Consider the following 20,689-nt stretch of genomic DNA (forward strand, 5'->3'; position numbering starts at 1 on the left):
TGGTTTCCAATGAATAACGTTTATTTCTCAACATGTTTGTATATTTATTAACCATGCAGTCTAGCACTTTAAGGCCCATAATATTCCACATCACAGAACGCGTACAGTTTTACACTAAACACAAAGCATGTACACCATCATTATACGTCAAGGTCGGAGATCGTATACATAGAAACAGATGCCTGTTTCAACCTTGCCGGTTGTCCTTTTTTTCTTTCATCTTTTGAACACCTAACTGGGTAAGCAGTGTTTTAACAAAAGGTATAAGAAACAACAATAGCAAGGCACACATTTTTTACGTTTAAAACCTTCCCTCGTAACGTTCCTCTATGTCTTAGGAATAAAAAAAAAGGAAATGGTAGATAGATACTGAATTTAAGTCAACAGTCGTCATCAATCTTATACTACACAACACTGTTCAGCTGTTTCCAACCTGGGCCGTGTTGCATAGATAGATCTACTTGCTTTTGCCTTTCATTATGACATCGGTCCAACTTCCATTTCCTTCATCAGTTGAGTGACAACACAATCACTCTCTTCTCTCTCTTTCTTAACACACGTTGTCATGGGGCTGGAAGTCTCAGAACTCTGTGGAACTCTCAGCAGTGCTGTTCTCATAGGATTCCTCCACCCCATGTGTCCTCTTCAAATTTGACCCTACTTTGTTCTGATGCAGCAAACAAGGAAAACTTGTGCCCTGGGCTTATAACATCTGCAGCTGGTTGTACAGTACCGGATGAGATAGTGAGAAATGCCATGCAAACTGGCGGAATAAGTGTGTGTGTGTGTGTGTGTGCGTGCGTGTGTGTGGTGAGAAATGGACGTGGGGTTTGCATGGTGGTCGGCAGAGCAGTGAGGTAGCTCAGTTCCAGTCTGGGACAGGATTGGAGGAGCAAAGGACGGCGGGGGTCAAAGGTCAGGGGTCAGCGTTACAGCAGCCAGGAGGAAGAGGAGGAAGCTGGAGAGCAGTCTGGACAGAGCCATGCACCAGGGGAACAGGGGGACCAGGGGAGAGAGCCCAGCCCAGGCCACAGACCACCAGGATGGACACTGCACACAGGCACTTCACTCCTCTTCACAGAGGGGTTTTGGAGGTGACTGTGGAAACACTCCCTGATTGTCTCTGTAAACAAAAGAACACAACAATCCATTGCAATGTCAGTCAATTAGTAAGTTATCATAACACTACTGTTCTATACCTATTTTAACCTTTCAAAAATTCCCCCTAATTTTGTAGTGACCAGCTCACACAAACACTGCCAGTGATGTTTACAATCCATATTCTCAAAAACACAATATGAAGGGTGAGTATTTGAAACGTTTGTCCTCAATGTACATGCAGTTTTTCAACAAACAACGCTGTGACACAATACCTCTGCAGTATAGACAACAAAACTACTAGTTACATTAGTCTCTAAACCACAGACCACTGATTCATCTAGCAGTGCTTTGTAGTCTGTATTCATCATTGGCCTTATTGCACATTTCCCCCTTCTATAGTGTTATGGCGTGCAGCAGGGCTGATCAAGTGGGCCAGACGAGGGCGGTGCTACGGGGGTCAGAAACAGCTGTGTATCTGACTACTGTGTGTAGCTTTCTGTGCTCTCTGAGGCTGGGACTCGCATGGGGACATGACTGGCTCACCTGCGGCACCAGTGTGTGAGTGTGTGTGTGTGTGTGTGTACAGACTACCGGGGCTCGGCTGGGGCTCACGTGTCCTGCCTTGAGGGCTGGCATGGGACAGCATGGGGACAGCGGGGGAGAGGGGGGACAGGGGGGGACTCACAGAGGGGAGACAGCAGAGTGTTTAGCCCCAGGGGTGCCTATTTGGGGATGACATCACTACATCACTAAATGCAACTCTCCCTTCAGTATAGTTTGTTCATACCACAGGGGGATACAGAGCCATGAATATATATAGTTCTGAGGTGAGTTGCCTTTGTGGTGACTGACTTCTAGTTGAGTAAGGCTAAATGTGGAAAATAAATATATACTGTATTAAAATAATCGTGGGTAAGGTTAAATGCGTACTGTGTGTACATGTGAACTTGCTCAGAGACTCCCAGAAGGGAATGGAATGAAACTGTGTCATTGATGTATTCTTCATCTTTGTGAAATAAGTATTTCATAAAGGAGGATGACTGACTAGCCAAGCAAAGGATCTCATTCTTCCAACACTTTCTGATGAGGCCATGAAAGAGAGAGAGGAAAGGGCATTTTGTAACGGCTAACCCCAGCCAATATATATATATATATATCCCTTGTTAGATAATAGCTACTTTTCAAACCAATTTGCTGGTAAAGGTGCCACCACGTGGAGATTAGAGTTCCTGTCATTTGAATCATAACATTGTCTGACTACTAGACTGAGGCATTTGAGTCCTGAATGCCAAAAATACGCTTTTATGTCCTATCATAGAACATTTAGTGCAGAGACGGGTGAAAAGAAATAGAGTACTAGTTCACCTTTTGAATTAATGGCACATCTTCTTTTAAATGTGCTTACTTGCAGAATGGAATGAGGTGGAAAATGTGTTGTTTGCAATGCACCGCTACGATGACAGGGAGAAACCCCTTTAGCCATTTTCCCAGGTAGAGTACACAGCCCAAGGGGGTCCGTTACTGTGTGTGTGTGTGTCTATGTGGGCAAGCATGCAAGCATGGGCGTGTGAGAGTGTGTGTGTGCGTGTGGTGGTGCTCATCATACGTACCCTGACCTGGGGCCTGGCGGTTCTAGTCTTTGAGGCAGATGAGCCGTCAGAGACAGGGCCACTACCCTGGGGGCCCCGGCCCCCGACCTCCCGACAACCTTCGCCTGACCTTGGAGACTGAGGAGAGGAGAGAGAGAGGATGGAGAGGGAGAGAGAGGGGGGTGGGGGGCGATAGAGAGAGGGAAAGAGATAGAGAGATGCGGAGAGAGGAAGGGGGTGAAAGAGAGGGAGAGGGTTGGAGAGAAAATACATCAAAACACATTAGAATTGAATTGTTGGTGGTGTTATATATTTCTGTAGTATTTTATAATCCACTCATCTTTTAGTTACAGAGCATAGCAACAAGAGATGAGGAAATAACATAGGGCTGGGTAAATAACTTCAAATAACAAGTACCGAATGGAAACTAATTCCCCTCTTTCCAATAAATACTTTTTATTGAGAATTGCCTTAATGGCTTTGAAAAGACGATAAGCTGTAGACCACACGATCTACCAAGATAATTCTTATCTATATTATTCGTAGCCGTATATTTTCCACCTCAATGAGATGTATAAAGCCATAAGCAAACAAGAAAATGCCCACCCAGAAGCGGCACACTTAGTGGCCAGGGACTTTAATGCAGGCAAACTTAAATCCGTTTTACCTCATTTCTACCAGCATGTCACACGTGCAACCAAAGGAGAAAAAAAACTCTAGACCACCTTTACTCCACACACAGAGACGCATACAAAGCTCTCCCTCGCCCTCCATTTGGTAAATCTGACCATAATTTTATCGTCCTGATTCCTGCTTACAAGCAAAAACTGAAGCAGGCAGTACCAGTGACTCGCTCAATACAGAAGTGGTCAGATGACGCAGATGCTACGCTACAGGACTGTTTTGTTAGCACAGACTGAAATATGTTCCGGGATTCATCCTATGGCATTGAGGAGTATACCACCTCAGTCACCGGCTTCATCAATAAGTGCATCGACGACGTTGTCCCCACAGTGACTTATCCCAACCAGAAGCCATGGATTACAGGCAACATCCGCTTTCAAGGAGTGAGACACTAATCTGGACGCTTATAAGAAATCCCGCTATGCCCTCAGACGAATCATCAAACAGGCAAAGAGTCAATACAGGAGGACTAAGATTGAATCCTACTACACTGGCTCTGACACATCAGATATGGTAGGGCTTGCAACTATTATGGACTACAGAGGGAAACCCAGCCGCAAACTGCCCAGTGACGCAAGCCTAACAGACGAGCTAAAGGCAAGCAACACTGAAGCATGCATGAGAGCACCAGCTGTTCCGGACGTCTGTGTGATCACGCTCTCCGTAGCTTCTAGTTATTTAGTCATTGTTAGCTCCCGCTAATAAATCTTTTTAGCTAATGCTTTTGATGGCTTGCTAGTTTTTGTTTTACTATAGCTAACCAAAATCAAATCAAATCAACCGTTATTTGTCACATGCGCCGAATACAACAAGTGTAGACCTTACTGTGAATTGTTAACTTACAAGCCCTTAACCAACAGTGCAAACCTTACCGTGAATTGTTTACTTACAAGCCCTTAACCAACAGTGCAGCTCAAGAAAGTGTTAAGAAAATATTTTCCAAATAAACTAAAGTTAAAAAATTCATAAAAAGCAATCATATTAAATGACCAATAACAAGGCTATAAACAGGGGGTACCGAGTCAATGTGCAGGGGTACGGGTTAGACAAGGTAATGTGCGGGGGTACGGGTTAGTCAAGGTAATGTGTGGGGGTACGGGTTAGTCAAATCAATGTGTGGGGGTACGGGTTAGTCAAGGTAATGTGCGGGGGTTCTAGTTATTTAGTCATTGTTAGCTACTGCTAGCAGTCTTTACCTTTAGCACAGACACCAGCCACTTTAGCCCGGATAGCCCGGATAATATCTGCCAGTCTACACAGTGCAATATCAGCCCCTTGCATATTGGACTGCTTTTTTCCCCCCACTACATCACTGGATTCCTGCCGCAAGCTCTGGACCATTACACGGGATCATCGCAGCTAGCTAGCTGCTACCGAGTTGCTATCATGACTAACACCCTTGTCCAGAAGCAAGCACCAGTTAGCCTCGAGCTAGGCCCATTCGCCAGGGTAGCAAATGAAGTACATCAACTACAATACCTCTCTTGCCAATTGGCCTACACCCTTTGTCGACACGGAGCCCCGCCGATCCATCACGACTGGTCTGCTGACGTATTTCGGCCGATGTGCTCTCAACCGACCTCCGCGTCGTTGATGTCGTGAGGACCCAGCTACTAGCCCCAGCCCGCTAACTCTCTAAGTGCCGTGTCTCCCATTTGCCCAGCCTGTTTTGTCCATTGGTGCTAATTGGATCCTATAATCACTCGGCTACACAGCTGATGCCTACTGGACTGTTCATTAACACGGTACTTCATTTTGTTTATCTGTCGGCCCCAGCCTCGAACTCAGGCCCTGTATGTAGCTAACTGACCATCTCTGCCCATTCATCGCCATTTACCTGTTGTTGTTGTCTTAGCTGTTTACCCGTTGTTGTCTTAGCCCTCCCAATCAACACCTGTGATTGCTTTATGCCTCGCTCTAATGTCAATATGCCTTGTATACTGTTATTTAAGGTAGCTCTCATTGTTTTGTTTTACTGCGGAACCCCTAGTCCCTCTCTACATGCCTCGGTTAGCTCCCTTGCCCCACCCCCCACACATGCGGAGATCGCACCTAGCTTAACTGGCGCTTCCAGAGATGCAGCCTCTCTCATCGTCACTCAATGCCTAGGTTTGCCTCCACTGTACTTGCACCCTACCATGCCCTTGTCTGTGCATTATGCCCTGAATCTATCCTACCACGCCCAGAAGTCTGCTCTTTTTACTCTCTGTTCCGAACGCACTAGAGAACCAGTTCTTAAAGCCTTTAGCCGTACCCTTATCCTACTCCTCCTCTGTTCCTCTGGTGATGTAGAGATTAACCCAGGCTCTGTGTGTCCCCAAGCGGCTCTCATTTGTTGACTTCTGTAACCGGAAAAGCCTTGGGTTCATGCATGTTAACATCAGAAGCCTCCTCCCTGAGTTTACCTTATTCACTGCTTTAGCATACTCCGCCAACCCTGATGTCCTAGCTGTGTCTGAATCCTGGCTTAGGAAGGCCACCAAAAATGTTGAAATGTCCATCCCCAATTACAACATTTTCCATCAAGACAGAGCTGCTAAAGGGGGCGGAGTAGCAATCTACTGTAGAGATAGCCTGCAGAGTTCTGTCCTACTATCCAAGTCTATGCCCATGTGAATTGATTGCCCCCCATCTATCGTCAGAGGTCGTACTTTTAGGTGACCTAAACTGGGATATGCTTAACACCCCGGCCATCCTACAATCTAAGCTAGATGCCCTCAATCTCACACAAGCTATCAAGGAACCTACCAGGTACATCCCCAAATCCATAAACATGGGCACCCTCATAGATATCATCCTGACCAACATGCCCTCTAAATACACCTCAGCTGTTTTCAACCAGGATCTCAGCAGAACACCCCTCATCACTGTCAAACGCTCCCTAAAACGCTCCTGCGAGCAGGCCTTTCTAATCGATCTGGCTCTGGTATCCTGGAAGGATACTGACCTCATCCGTCAGTAGAAGGTGCCTGGTTGTTCTTCAAAAGTGCCTTCCTCACCTCACCTTCCTCACCATACCTACACGTACACTACAGTCATAAGACGCAGGCCTCCTAACTGTCCCTAGAATTTCTAAGCAAACAGCTGGAGGCAGGGCTTTCTCCTATAGAGCTCCATTTTTATGGAATGGTCTGCCTACCCATGTGAGAGACGCAGACTCCATCTCAACCTTTAAGTCTTCATCTCTTCAGTAGGTCCTATGATTGAGTGTAGTCTGGCCCAGAAGTGTGAAGGTGAACGGAAAGGCACTGGATCAACGAGCCGCCCTTGCTGTCTCTGCCTGGCCGGTTCCCCTCTCTCCACTGGGATTCTCTGCCTCTTACAACCCTATTACAGGGGCTGAGTCACTGGCTTACTGGTGCTCTTCCATGCCGTCCCTTGGAGGGGTGCGTCACTCAAGTGGGTTGAGTCACTGACGTGATCTTCCTGTCTGGGTTGGCGCCCCCCCCCCCCCCCCCCTTGGGTTGTGCTGTGGCGGAGATCTTTGTGGGCTATACTCGGCCTGGCCTCAAGATGGTAAATTGGTGGTAAGTTGGTGTCGGGTCTGTGGTAAGTTGGTGTGGGGGCTGTGCTTTGGCAAAGTGGGTGGGGTTATATCCTGGCCTTGTCCAGGGGTATCGTCGGATGGGGCCACAGTGTCTCCCGACCCCTCCTGTCTCAGCCGCCAGTGTTTATGCTGTAGTAGTTTATGTGTCGGGGGGCTAGGGCCAGTCTGTTGTATCTGGAGTATTTCTCCTGTCTTATCAGGTGTCTTGTGTGAATTTAAGTATGCTCTCTCTAACTCTAATTCTCTCTTTCTTTCTTTCTTTCTTTCTTTCTTTCTTTCTTTCTTTCTTTCTTTCTTTCTTTCTTTCTTTCTTTCTTTCTTTCTTTCTTTCTTTCTTTCTTTCTTTCTCTCTCTCGGAGGACCTGAGCCCTAGGACCATGCCCCAGGACTACCTGGCTTGATGACTCCTTGCCATCCCCAGTCCACCTGGCCATGCTGCTGCTCCAGTTTCAACTGTTCTGCCTGCGGTTATGGAACCCTGACCTGTTCACCGGACGTGCTACCTGTCCCAGACCTGCTGTTTTCATCTCTCTAGAGACAGCAGGAGCGGTAGAGATACTCAATGATCGGCTATGAAAACCCAACTGACATTTACTCCTGAGGTGCTGACCTGTTGCATTGATTTGAACCTAAATAAGCATGCCCCTTTCAAAAAAATGTTGAACTAAGAACAGATATAGCCCTTGGTTCACTCCAGACTTGACTGCCCTTGACCAGCACAAAAACATCCTGTTGCGCACTACACATGCAACTTTTCAGGCAAGTCAGTAACCAATATACACAGTCAGTTAGGAAAGCAAAGGCTAGCTTTTTCAAACAGAAATTTCCATCCTGTAGCACTAATTCCAAAATGTTTTCGGACACTGTAAAGTCCATAGAGAATAAGAGCACCTCCTCTCAGCTGCCCACTGCTCTGAAGCTAGGAAACACTGTCACCACCGATAAATCCACGATAATCGAGAATTTCAACAAGCATTTCTCAACAGTTGGCCATGCTTTCCACCTGGCTACCCCAACCCTGGCCAACAGCTCTGCACCCCCCGCAGCAACTGGCCCAGGTCTTCAAAAGTCTATAAAAGCCAAGTGAACAAACAGATCATTGACTGTCTTTAATCCCACCGTACTTTCTCCGCAATGCAATACGGTTTCCGAGCTTATCACGGGTGCACCTCAGCCACGCTCAAGGTCCTAAATGATATCATAACCACCATCGATAAAAACAGTACTGTGTAGCCGTCTTCATCGACCTGGCCAAGGCTTTTGACTCTGTCAATCTCCGTATTCTTATAGGCAGACTCAACAGCCTTGGTTTCTCAAATGACTGCCTCAACTGGTTCACCAAAATACTTCTCAGATAGAGTTCAGTGTGTCAAATCGGAGGTCCAGTTGTCCGGACCTCTGTCAGTCTCTATGGGGGCGCTACAGGGTTCAATTCTCGGGCCAACTATTTTCTCTGTATGTACAGCGGCGAGAACAAGTATTTGATACACTGCCGATTTGCAGGTTTTCCTACTTACAAAGCATGTAGAGGTCTGTAATTTTTATCATAGGTACACTTCAACTGTGAGAGACGGAATCTAAAACAAAAATCCAGAAAATCACATTGTATGATTTTTAAGTAATTCATTTGCATTTTATTGCATGACATAAGTATTTGGTACATCAGAAAAGCAGAACTTAATATTTGGTACAGAAACCTTTGTTTGCAATTACAGAGATTATACATTTCCTGTAGTTCTTGACCAGGTCTGCACACACTGCAGCAGGGATTTTGGCCCACTCCTCCATACAGACCTTCTCCAGATCCTCCAGGTTTCGGGACTTTGTGAAAATGAGACAGCCTATAGGGAGGAGGTCAGAGACCTGGCAGTGTGGTGCCAGGACAACAACCTCTCCCTCAATGTGAGCAAGACAAAAGAGCTGATCGTGGACTACAGGAAAAGGAGGGTCGAACCGGCCCCCATTAACATCGACGTGCTGTAGTGGCCAAGCTTCCTCCCATCCAGTACCTACAGTATATACTAGGCAGAGTCAGAGGAAGGCACAAAAAATTGTCAAAGACTACAGTCACCGAAGTCATAGACTCTCTGCTACCGCACGGCAAGTGGTACCGGAGCACCAAGTCTACAGTGGCAAGAAAAAGTATATGAACCGTTTGGAATTACCTAGATTTCTGCATAAATTGGTCATCAAATTTGATCTGAATAAAAAACACTCACAAAATTTGAGTTTGCTATTCACAAGAAGCATTGCCTGATGAGAATCATGCCTCGAACAAAAGAGATCTCAGAATTGTTGACTTGCATAAAGCTGGAAAGGGATACAAAAGTATCTCTAGTATCTCTATCAGTCCACAGTAAGACAAATTGTCTTTAAATGGAGAAAGTTCAGCACTGTTGCTACTCTCCCTAGGAGTGGCCGTCCTGCAAAGATGACTGCAAGAGCACAGCGCAGAATGCTCAATGAGGTTAAGAAGAATCCTAGAGTGTCAGCTAAAGACTTACAGAAATCTCTGGAACATGTTAACATCTCTGTTGACGAGTCTACACTAAACAAGAATGGTGTTCATGGGAGGACACCACAGAAGAAGCCACTGCTGTCAAAAAAAAACATTGCTGCACGTTTGAAGTTTGCAAAAGTGCACCTAGATGTTCCACAGCGCTACTGGCAAAATATTCTGTGGACAGAAGAAACTACAGTCGAGTTGTTTGGAAGGACCACACAACACTAAGTGTGGAGAAAAAGAGCCACAGCACACCAACATCAAAACCTCATCCCTACTGTAAAGTATGGTGGAGGGAGCATCAGGGCCAGGACATCTTGCTATCATTAACTGAAAAATCAATTCCCAAGTTTATCAAGACATTTTGCAGGAGAATGTTAGGCTATCTGTCAGCTAATTGAAGCTCAACAGAAGATGTGTGATGCAGCAGGACAACGATCCAAAACTCAACAACAACAGAAGAAAATACGCCTTCTGGAGGGGCCCAGTCAGAATCCTTACCTCAACCAGATTGAGATGCTGTGGCATGACCTCAAGAGAGCAGTTCACACCAGACATACCATGAATATTGCTGAACTGAAACAAGGAGGGTCAACCAGTTATTCAATCCAAGGGTTCACGTACTTTTCCCACCCTGCATTGTGAATGTTTACACAATGTGTTCAATAAAGACATGAAAACACATAATTGTTTGTGTGTTATCAGTTTAAGCAGTGTTTGTCTATTGTTGTGACCTAGATGAAGATCAGATCAAATGTTATTAACATTTTATGCAGAAATCCAGGTATTTCCAAAGGGTTCATATACTTTTTCTTGCCACTGTGGGTCCAAAAGGCTCCTTAAACAGCTTCTAGACTGCTGACCAATTAATCAAATGGCCACCCAGACTATTTACATTGCCCCCTGCCCTCCCCACTTTGTTGTTACACTGCTGCTACTTGCTGTTTATTATCTATGCATAGTCACTTTAACCCTACCGACATGTACAAATGACCTCAACTAACCTGTATCACCGTACCGGTATCCCCTGCACATAGCCGCGTTATTTTTAGCCTCTATTTCTTTACAGTAATTGTTGGTAAAGGGCTTGTAAGAAGGCATTTCATGGTAAGGTCCACCATCTGTTGTATTCGGCGCATGTGACAAAAAAAAAAATGATTTGAAGAATCTGTTTGTAAAGATCTGTGTATCAATTACATTTCCTGCCTGTAGAAGAATCATTATGTCTACACCAGCCCAAACTACCCCACCTTTTAGCTTCCTTTGTTGGATGTTTTTATAATTACGGCAGTTTACAAGGTAATCACTTAATTATTCAACAATTGACACAGACAAAGAATAGTGTGGTAGAAGGTCAGGCATCAGGTTTCTGAAGAGAGCAGCCAGAGCCCTGGCAACTTAGCATATGAAATAGAGAAACCGCTTAAAAGAACACAAACACATGCTAATTCAGTCATGAAATTAAGTAATGATTCTTCGCCAGGAATTATTGCTTATGAATCATAATATAATCTGACTGATTATGATTATTCTGTTCCGTAGACCTTAACATTCGGAGGATTCTAGGCAAATCCCTCTTCCATCGACACTTCAGGGGAAGAAGAGGCGGAGGAGGGAGGGGAGGGGATGAACGAAGGTGTGAATAAAAATACCTCTTCAATATTTAGTCCCAGATATGAATACATACAGACTGAAATGCACACCAGTCCTATTACCGCAAGATAGAAGGGTGGGTATAATGTCTAAACTCACCTGTTGCTGTTTATGAGTTGACTTGACTTCCTGAAGAGAGCTGTGGCCTTTCCTGGCACTCTTCTGTTTCATCCACTGTGAAGAAGGCCCTTTTTCATCTCTATCACACTTTCTTATCGGGGGACAGTTAATTTTAGGATTAATACAGAGGCTGCCTTCCTCTTTTAAAGGATTTGTACTGGAGCAAGAGACTCTTATCTTAGTCATTACAGGGGAAATATTGGATTCAAGCATTTCAGTATCTGCTAAACATTCAACAGTGTCTATCAGAGTTTCACATGGTAACGGATTAAGATAAGAAGCCTCATTATGGCACTGTAGCTGGCTCTCAGCTATACTTCCAGGAGAAATACCATGTGCTTTTTGGTATTCATTGCATGCAGGCAGAGGTGCTTGGATCTGACTCTGGGCAGAGGGAGAGGAGGAATAGTAGTCCATTAGTTTGGGACTGTGCCTCCTGGGCCTCTTGGTGATGGCCATGCTGTAGCAGAGAGGAGGTCCCAGGTACACTTCCTCAGTGCAGGCCTCGAACAGCATCTCCTCGTCCCGGATGTCTGGGGTAGTCGACAGTAAGGGGGTGGTGCTTTTGCTGTCTAAGCAGACGCTGACCTCTCCACAGTCTGAGTCGTGGGAGGAGAGGGACAGATAGGAATAAAAGTCTCCCTTGCGGAGGTGAATGGGCCGGTGGGAGTGCTCCAGGACCTTGTCCCTGATCTGGGCTCCAGTCTGTCCAGGTCTCTCTTGGTCTTCCGCCTGGCTCTCTTTGTTCTTCAGAACCACAGAAGCCATGTCAATGATCTCCATCACAAAGTTGTGCACGTTCTCCTGACTCTTCTGGTCCTTGCGTGGGGGAGGCTGGGGGTGGGGGTGGCTGCAGCAGGGGCGGTCTGAGTTGGGGTCTGGGCCCGGGTTGGAGCCGGCCTCTTGTCTGCTCTGCTGGGTGTGGACATCACTGAGGAAGGAGGAGAAGAGGTTCTCCTGGCTGTTGTTCCCAGAGTGTGGTGTTCTCTGCAGGATGTGGTGTTGGTGGGACCCCCGGCAGTCCTCCAGGGGAGAGAGAGAGGGGGAAGAGTGGCTGGAGCTGTGGCAGGGGATCTCCCCTCGGAGCTGGCCCTCTAGAGATGACTCTTTGGCCTGGAGCTGGGACAGCGTCTCACATGAAGACGGCGTGGTGGACGTGATCATACCCCCTCTTTGGTCCCCCCCTCCATTCATCGATGACTCGTTCACATAGAATTCTTTGAAGGACTCCCCTTTCATGGTGAAGAGGCTCCCCTCCTCTCTCAACAGCTCATCGTCCTCATCCTTCCCTTTGATTTGAGAGTTGTCCACGTTCCCGTTCTCCATGTCATCTACAAACTGGCTAATGTAGCTCCTTGTGGCGTTCTTCCTGTTGGTGTCCACCACGTCCCGCCCTTGGAGACACTCCTTTTTCACGATGCTGTTGGTGTGGGACTCAAGCAGCCTCAGCGCCGTGGGGCTCAGGAAGGAGTGGCGCTCGTTGCCTACAGACGGCCTGCTAGTGTTATCTCTGGAAAGGGTGCCACACTGCAGCTCGTCCCCTAGAGGGTCATCCCCTTGGTTCTTGTCTCTGCCGGAGCCGGACTGGGACTGCTGCTGGGAGCGGGAGGGCTTCTGGATCCAGTTGTGGAACTCGTTCTTCATGTACTCCAGGCCCATGGCGAAGGAGCCCTCTGTGTACTCCTCCTCAGAGGTAACTGAAGAGTCCTCCTCCTCGTCCTCCTTGATACCCAGCTCCTCCTCAGTCAGGGTCAGCGTGGAACTGGACAGAAGGTCACTGTCGTCCTCGTCGTCCGTACAGGCCGAGGTGCACGACACGTTGACCACCATGCTGATGCTGGCGTCCGCCTCGTCATGACCCCTGTGACCTCCATGATGACCTCCCGGCTGGGCCCGGTGGTTGTGCTTCCTGAAGGAGGCATTGGAGTCCAGCAGACAGCAGCGGTTCCTAAGCACAGCCAGGTCCTCAGAGCCCACTGACGAGTCCTCCGTGCTGCTCAGCTCCGTCAGAGACGCCGCCGAGCTCTCGTTGACTGAGGAGGGGGGACCACCCCGGCCCCCGGAGAGGCGCCCAGCATGCCCGGGCCCCCCAGATCCGTATCCGGCCCCCGGGAGGCGCAGGGACTTGCTGCTCAGCAGGGTGATGTCAGAGATGCTGCGTGTCATTTTCAGGTCGTGTAGTGGGGTCTGGATGTTCTCCAGGCGTTTGAGGAGCTCTAGAGTCCTACGGCTCAGTTCCCCTGTGGGCTCCATGGCTCCGATGCCCAGGCCCAGCTCCCTCAGGCTGCCCTGGCTGCCTCCATCTCCCTCTCCCTCGGCCTTCTCCCAGCTCTTACATGGGGCCAGCCAGCTCTCTAGAGACATGGAGCGCTGCAGAGTGTCTTTGCAGGATGGAAATAGCTCCCCCGCTGCATATAGGGACTCCAGGGACGACCCCTGGGACAGATGGGGAATCTCTCCGTCTCTACGGCCCTTCCCTCCTGTCACTCTCCTCTCATCGTGAGTCTCATCTTCCTCGGTGTCAGGGCAGAAGCCACGTCCGTTGATCAGGATCTCCACACCAGGCTCTCTCCTGTGTCTCCTCCAGTTCTCCCCTCCTCCACATCCCTCCTCTCCTCCTCTCCTCTTCTTCCCTGCTTTGGATCTACTTTGGTCTCTGTCTATGTCTCTCAGTGCCGTGACAGCCACACAGTCCCCATACAGAGCTACATTGTTGGCCCGCTCCAGGATCCTGTCAATGTCCTCATCACACACCCTGTCCCTCTCTTCGTCCTTTTCCCCAGGCGAGTCGTCTCCTGTGGGCGGTGTGAGGGAGGTGCTGCCCCTTCTCCTGGGGTCTTCCAGACAGATCTCGGAGTTGGCCGTGGTCTCTGTGTCGCCCTCGCTGACTATCCCGCTCTCGCTCTCTGATCTGCGGGCAGACTCGCCGCGGCCCCCATGCATCCCCCCGCCGAGCAGTCCCCCTAGGAGGTCTGGCAAGGACTCCACAGATGAGAAGGAGGAGTCTTTGCTCAGGCTCTTCAGAAGAGGCTGCTTTCTCCCAGCTTTGGCTGGAGAAGAGGTCTTGTGTACGGAGGGGAATTGAGGCTGTCTGTAGAGCTCTACATTATGCAGGTTGTACACCTGATAGACACTGGGACACTGAGAAGACAGAGGCATCACTCTGGATGATTCGCTCAAGAATATTCCTTGCTGAGTAACATGCAGGCTCGCCTCGGACTTGTCATAGTCTAAACTGGCCCCGGGGGATCCTGGACCTGAATCACATTCAGCGTTTTGTTTGTCATCAAATTCCTGTGGCTCCATGTGCTCCACGATAGTCATGTCCATTTCATCCCACTCCCAGGAGTCCTCTACTGGGCCGTGGAGGTCCATGAGACCAGCCTCTACAAGGTTCCCCGGGACCTTCCAAGAGACAGAGAGATAAAAAGGAGAAGCTCAAATTAAATGGTTCAAAATGATTGAAATGACAAGGTTCACTTCTGAAATCAATCAAAAAATGTATCCTGTTTTTTTTATACTGGATTAATAACTGAAATCAAATGATATCTTCTGAAAAAAATGATGCATACAGTACTTTACATTTTAGGCAGGATTCTAAATCACATAATCAGAGTATTTAATAAGCAATGCATTCCATAGCACAACTCTCAAACAAAGTGCCATTGTCTTGAAATGTGCTTAGACACAGACATTTTGCTAAGGAGGACACAATTATACAAATTGCTTGGCATCTCGTTAATATAAGAGAGAGGGCCTATTTATATTAGCCATTTTTATCTCATTAATCTAATAAAGTGGTAAATCTAACGCTTGCTATGTGGCACACCCGGTGCAATGAATTTTTATTAGATTTCTGTTTATTCTCTACTTGCTGATAAGGGAAATCCTAATGACTCTAAGCTGGGATTGCTAATGCAGGATAAAACCTTCCGTTGTGAGAACAATCAATCAGTCTAATCAAATCAAAATCATTATTATCTCTGCGCTAGCTGCCTCAGCTAACCTAGACAACACGACTAAACGTTGCACCAAGCAACTATCTAACTAACTAACTAATCAGGGGTGAGTTTTCACCACGATCATTGTTCGTCCACCCTCCGCTACCAAAACAGTGGTTTACCAAAACAGTGGTTTACCAAAACAGTGGTACAGTGTCCGCTTTGTTGTTGTCTGTACTGTAGATTACCCCTTTAAGATGATCTTAGTGCTCAGAAGATATCTGAACTAAAGCCGTCACCTGTAGTATTAATAACACACCTTAATAACACACATATAGTATTGAACTAAATGGTCACCAGGAGCACACAAGGAACACACAAGGAACACAGGTTAGGCAGTCTTATTGGGCAATTTATGAGCAACTAATAAGACAAGAATCCCCTTACTGACAGGAGAATAATTGCCTTTAAACACACCTCCGCGCCACATGGAAAATACCCAAGTTGAAAAACGTTCTCATTTTCACAAACGCTAGAAAAGGCGGGCCCTGCTAGCCCTGCAATGTCTCAGAGTGTGGGGCCGGTGTCTACAGAAGGGACTGTCGTGGCCACAGCCGTTTTATCATTGAGCACAGTATTTCATTTAGAAACAAAACCCAGCGAATATGTGTTATGTTTCTCCCCTATTCTGAACACATCCTCCCGGTGAAATTGCACTTCAGCCTGCAAGGTCAGATTTCTAGTTGCTTTTGCTATTTGTCTTCTCTTCCTGTTGCACTGGAGTGGTTATAACAGAGTGGACAACCAACCAACCCAAAAACCCTGCCTGCATTAGGATTTTGTACAGGAGCTGAGGATGAAGCTTCCATCACAGCAGGGATGGGTTCAGGTAGTGAGTCATAACGTTACATTTCGGTTTCTATGGGGATTTTCTTTGGGGATAGTTTTCGAAGGGCATTTTTCACACTTTAATTCATGTACTTCAATTCACCTCCCGAATTGACTGGATTAACCCCGACCCCGGTCCACAGTAGCACGTTGCTGTCCTCCAGGAATGTGGACGAGAGGACAGAGAGAGAGACTATGGACTATGTGTGAAGATGTCCATCTAATCTACATGAGAATAGAAGAGGTGTTGGTTGTGGCGGCCATTCTACTGAGTTACAGATTTAACGGCGATTCCATCTGTTCTCCACATTACATAAACAGACTGATGGAAACACCGGTACCTTACAGAGCAACTACTCATGTACTACTCTAACCACTTTTTAACAAGCCTCTATTTGCTAAATTTGGAGCTGAGCCTTGTGCCATTACGCATTCATGAGCAAAATGGGGATTGTGTATAGAATAGTCTCACACTGCCAGATATCACACTGTAGAAATGTAGAACGGCTGGGGTTGAGCCTATGTACTGTATAGAATGTCATCAATGGCTATAGAGTCGCATTGTGAAGGCATGCCTTGAGATCATACAGGTAACTGCCAAAATAAAGGAAACACTTAAGTAAATGAGGGAAGTATATAGAAAGCAGGTGCTTCCACACAGGTGTGAACCACAGCTGTGAGTTAATTAAGAAATTAACATCCCATCATGCTTAGGGTCATGTATAAAAATGCCCAGTTGCCCATTCTTTTGGCTACCATGACTAGAAGAAGAGATCTCAGTGTCTTTGAAAGAGGGGTCTCATAGGAGCGTAACGGGTTTTAAAAGGGGGTGTGTGTGTGTGTTTCTCAGTCACCAGATCTCAACTCAATTGAACACTTATGGAAGATTCTGGAGCAGTGCCTGAGACGGCATTTTCCATCACCATCAACAAAATACCAAATGATGGAATATCTCGTGGAAGAATGGTGCACTTAACACATTAACGTCAGTCAATGATTCTTTGGCAACACCACCTGCTGATGGAGTGGGTTCAATGCTGGGTTCAGTCAGATGGGAAGGGACCATCTCCAACCAGCCGCCCTTCCCCCTCCTTTCATATATCCAAGGCTGCGTACCAAAAGTAAGCAATTCACGGTAAGGTCTACACTTGTTGTATTTGGCGCGTGTGACGAATAAAGTTTGATTTGACTTGAAATGGCACCCTATTCCTTTGGGCCCTGGTCAAAAGTAGCTCACTATAGGAAAAGGGTGCCATTTGGTACGTAGCCCGTATATCCAAATGTACCACAGCCACTTTCCCTGCCGTATACATCACTAGTATTACTCCATTATAGTTACAGTGCACTACATTATTACCAGGCACTGCATTATCTTCTTTTTCTCTGGCCTAAATAACTTACTCCTGGACAGTTCACTTTGAGAGGAATAATACAACTCATAAATAGGTCATTCTAGAGTTGAGGCTTCTTTAGAGGGTATAAACGGAACTTTTATGACTGAAACGGAATGTATAGCTAGCTGCTAGTATATAAATGTACATTTTAGTCATTTAGCAAACACTCTTATCCAGAGCAACTTACAGGAGCAATTAGAGTTAAGTGCCTTGCTCAAGGGCACATCGACAGATTTTTCACCTAGTCAGCTCGGGGATTCGAACCAGCGAACATTCGGTTACTGGCTCAACGCTCTTAACAGCTAGGTTATCTGCCGCCCTGTGTACAAAGTATATCCACGTGACCAGCTGTATCTAAGTGGTCAATTCTGCAATTAAGTGAGAAAAGCAGCAGACACCCAAAGTCCCTTGTGGACTGGAGTCACCCATCCCTGTACTAGGTATCTTTACAGTCAGACTTGCATGAACCAAGTTGTGCCACCCAGGCTGGGCTGAGGTCTCATCTGCTCTGAGAGGTACCTTATACAGTATATTGTATAAACTGTATACTGCTTATACCGTTATTGAGTTCCCCTATTGTGTCAGGTCAGTATCTTAACAGTATTTGAACCAAGTGGTGCCATGCAAGGCATGTTTGAGGTCTCACCTGATCTGTCCCCAGGGACCTCCGGAGGCGTGTCTGCCACTGCAGCACCTGCATGACGATGGCCTCCCAGCGACGCTCCAGGTTGACGGTGAGCAGCTGAAGCTGCAGGGCCTGTTGGTCTGAGTCTGAAACACTCTGCTGCTCCTGCAGCCGCTGGCACAACCTCAGTACAGAGGACACGCCCTTACGCCTTCCACGTACCTCCAGACACAGAGACTAGAGAGGGGGGGGGGGGGCAGAGAGAGGGGTGTGGAGGAGAGGGAGGGGGAGATGGAGAAGAGGGGTGAGGGAGAGGGAGAGAGAGGAGGAGAGAGAGGAGGAGAGGGAGAGAGAGGAGGAGAGAGACGAGGAGGAGAGTGAGAGAGCGAGGCGGAGAGTGAGAGAGCGAGGCGAGAGAGAAAAAGAGAGTCAACATAAAACTGTAAAAAGTTTGGAATACTCCTTTAGAGCACATTTCATAGTGTACAGTAGGTTTTAAGAGGCCTAGTTACAGTAGCCTTTGTAACCATATTAATTGGCACCATGGTGGGGAGTGGGGGACTCAGGAGAAGAAGTCATGAATACCAGCATGTGTGTACGAGTCTTTATAGTTCAAAGAGTTAGACGAAGCTGTCAAACCATTAACAGCCAAAAACCTGCTAATGAACTTAATTGAATATGGCTATGGTATATTTTTTCTCTCTCTGTAAAGCCTACAAATGTGTGATTTTAAAATTAGCATTTTATTATTCTCTTTAAAGCCGTGCTTCTTTTCCCTACTGCTCCTACTACTGCTGCTGTTTTGCTTAAACGTGGCTTAATGCAACCCAGACCCCGCAATGTCTCAAATGGTACCCTATTCCCTATATAGTGCACTACTTTTGACCAGAACCCCTGGTCAAAAGTAGTGCACTGTTTAGGGAATAGGGCACCATTTGAGACACAGTCGCAGCCTCTCCTTTTCCCTCCACAGCCACACTTCAGGGGCGACCTGGGACTACCCTCACTACGCCCCGGACTACCCCCCTACGCCACTGATGAGGTCTCCACAACAATATGCCCTGTCAGGATGGCATGTAAATCAGGCTCCTACCCTCTTTTATGTCTTCCATAAAGAGGAGAAAGATTCAACATTAAAAGGGCAAAGCCCCCACTGTAGGCTGCTTTCACTTCAATACGCTAGCTGCTGCAGTGTGTGGTGGTATGATGTCCCATGTAATGGAACCGCAACAACCACAACACATACTAACACCTTCTTAAACAGTGAAACACCAATGTGTGTGTGGCCCAGGCCAAGACCCCCTTTTTAAATATGCAGCGATGGCATAGTGACTAGAGAACCAATGCTCCTTCCTGTCTGTGTGCAAAAGGACAAAAACATTGGAAGAACAATTTATGTAAATCCTGCTTGCTCTGAAAAGCATTCCCTTACATTTTCTTTACATTTTCCAATAAATATTAAACACTATTACATTCAAATTGGATTTTTCTCAGCAGTTTCCACCCCGTTTTAGCATATATTTACAGCCCTCCCTGGTCTTTTTAAACAGGTAATGTGATTGCAAAATGCAATGGCTGTGTTCTGAGAGGAAGGGGGAAGGTTGTTGTCAGTGATAAAGTTACCCTGTACAATAGCCATGGGTTTAGAGAGTCAGTAGCCCCTCGACAACTGACAGATTACTAAAAAACACACACATGAACTCCATCCCAAATGCCACCCTATTCCCTATACAGTGCTCTACTTTTGACCAGGGCGCATGTTGCCATTTGAGATACACACTCAGACACACTACAGGCTCATTGCAATGGGAACCAGTAGATCCTGAAGCTGCTTGTTTCTCTCTCAGACTGGTTCTTATGTACCTACAGGTAAGTCAAGGCAAGAGAAATCTCATATTCATATCCGCTACAGTACGACTCCACACGATTAGATTAGAAAGCTACAACTATGGCCAATAGCATCGTGCTAAATGGGCACTGGAAGATCAAGCTTTTTACATTTCCAAACACCCTCCTCACAACTCCTTCGGCCTCATTCTTTCTGCATTGCTGCGTTTCATAAACTGATTTCCCCTCCTGATTGAGTCCTTATTGACATAGAGGCTAGGGGTGTCTGCCAATATTTGCTAAAAAGCTTTTCCAAATGCATGGAGCAGTGGAGTGGGCTGTCTGCATTCCCCCTGTATGCAGAGAGAGAACCATACAATGAGTCCGTTTCAAGCCGAGATTTGGGAAGGGCTACCAGTCAGTGCTGCTAAAATAAAAAAAAACTGGCCTCTCTCCAAGACGCTCTATTGTCCTTATCCAGATATCACAAAGCCCAACCAAAAAAACACAACAAAAACCAAAATGGCCATCTCTCAAATTAACTGGTCTGTCAAGACCACCTATCAGATGTTTTTTAATAAAGGATTCTTAAGATCAGCTGTCTGGTAATATGCGGCCCCGGTCGAGCTGGAAACACAATCTAGAGGCTGTTAGAGATGACTATTAGAGATGGCTATTCAGAGCTCATCACATGCTCCTCAGGAGTCAGGACTCTATCACAGGGCATGATCCATCTTGTGTACTGTATGAATCTGTAGTAGGTTGCAGACCCAGTCCTATTAGAGCAGGTGCAGTAATCACAGCACAGGCAAATGGA

General features: G+C 46.8%; 1 protein-coding gene across 1 annotated transcript in view; it reads right to left on the reverse strand.

The window, feature by feature from the left end:
• Positions 1 to 20,689, reverse strand: part of LOC109894815 (A-kinase anchor protein 6) — a 180,977-nt gene continuing 160,288 nt past the window's right edge. The window contains exons 12-15 of the mRNA XM_031828242.1: positions 18,067 to 18,282; positions 11,177 to 14,602; positions 2,712 to 2,828; positions 1 to 1,123 (exon numbers count right to left, since the gene is read on the reverse strand). Coding sequence (XP_031684102.1) covers positions 1,076 to 1,123; positions 2,712 to 2,828; positions 11,177 to 14,602; positions 18,067 to 18,282 — 3,807 coding nt within the window. The 3' untranslated portion in view covers positions 1 to 1,075. The remainder of the gene's footprint in view (positions 1,124 to 2,711; positions 2,829 to 11,176; positions 14,603 to 18,066; positions 18,283 to 20,689) is intronic.

This window comes from Oncorhynchus kisutch, linkage group LG7, assembly GCF_002021735.2.
Source record: "Oncorhynchus kisutch isolate 150728-3 linkage group LG7, Okis_V2, whole genome shotgun sequence".
Classification (NCBI taxonomy): domain Eukaryota; kingdom Metazoa; phylum Chordata; class Actinopteri; order Salmoniformes; family Salmonidae; genus Oncorhynchus; species Oncorhynchus kisutch.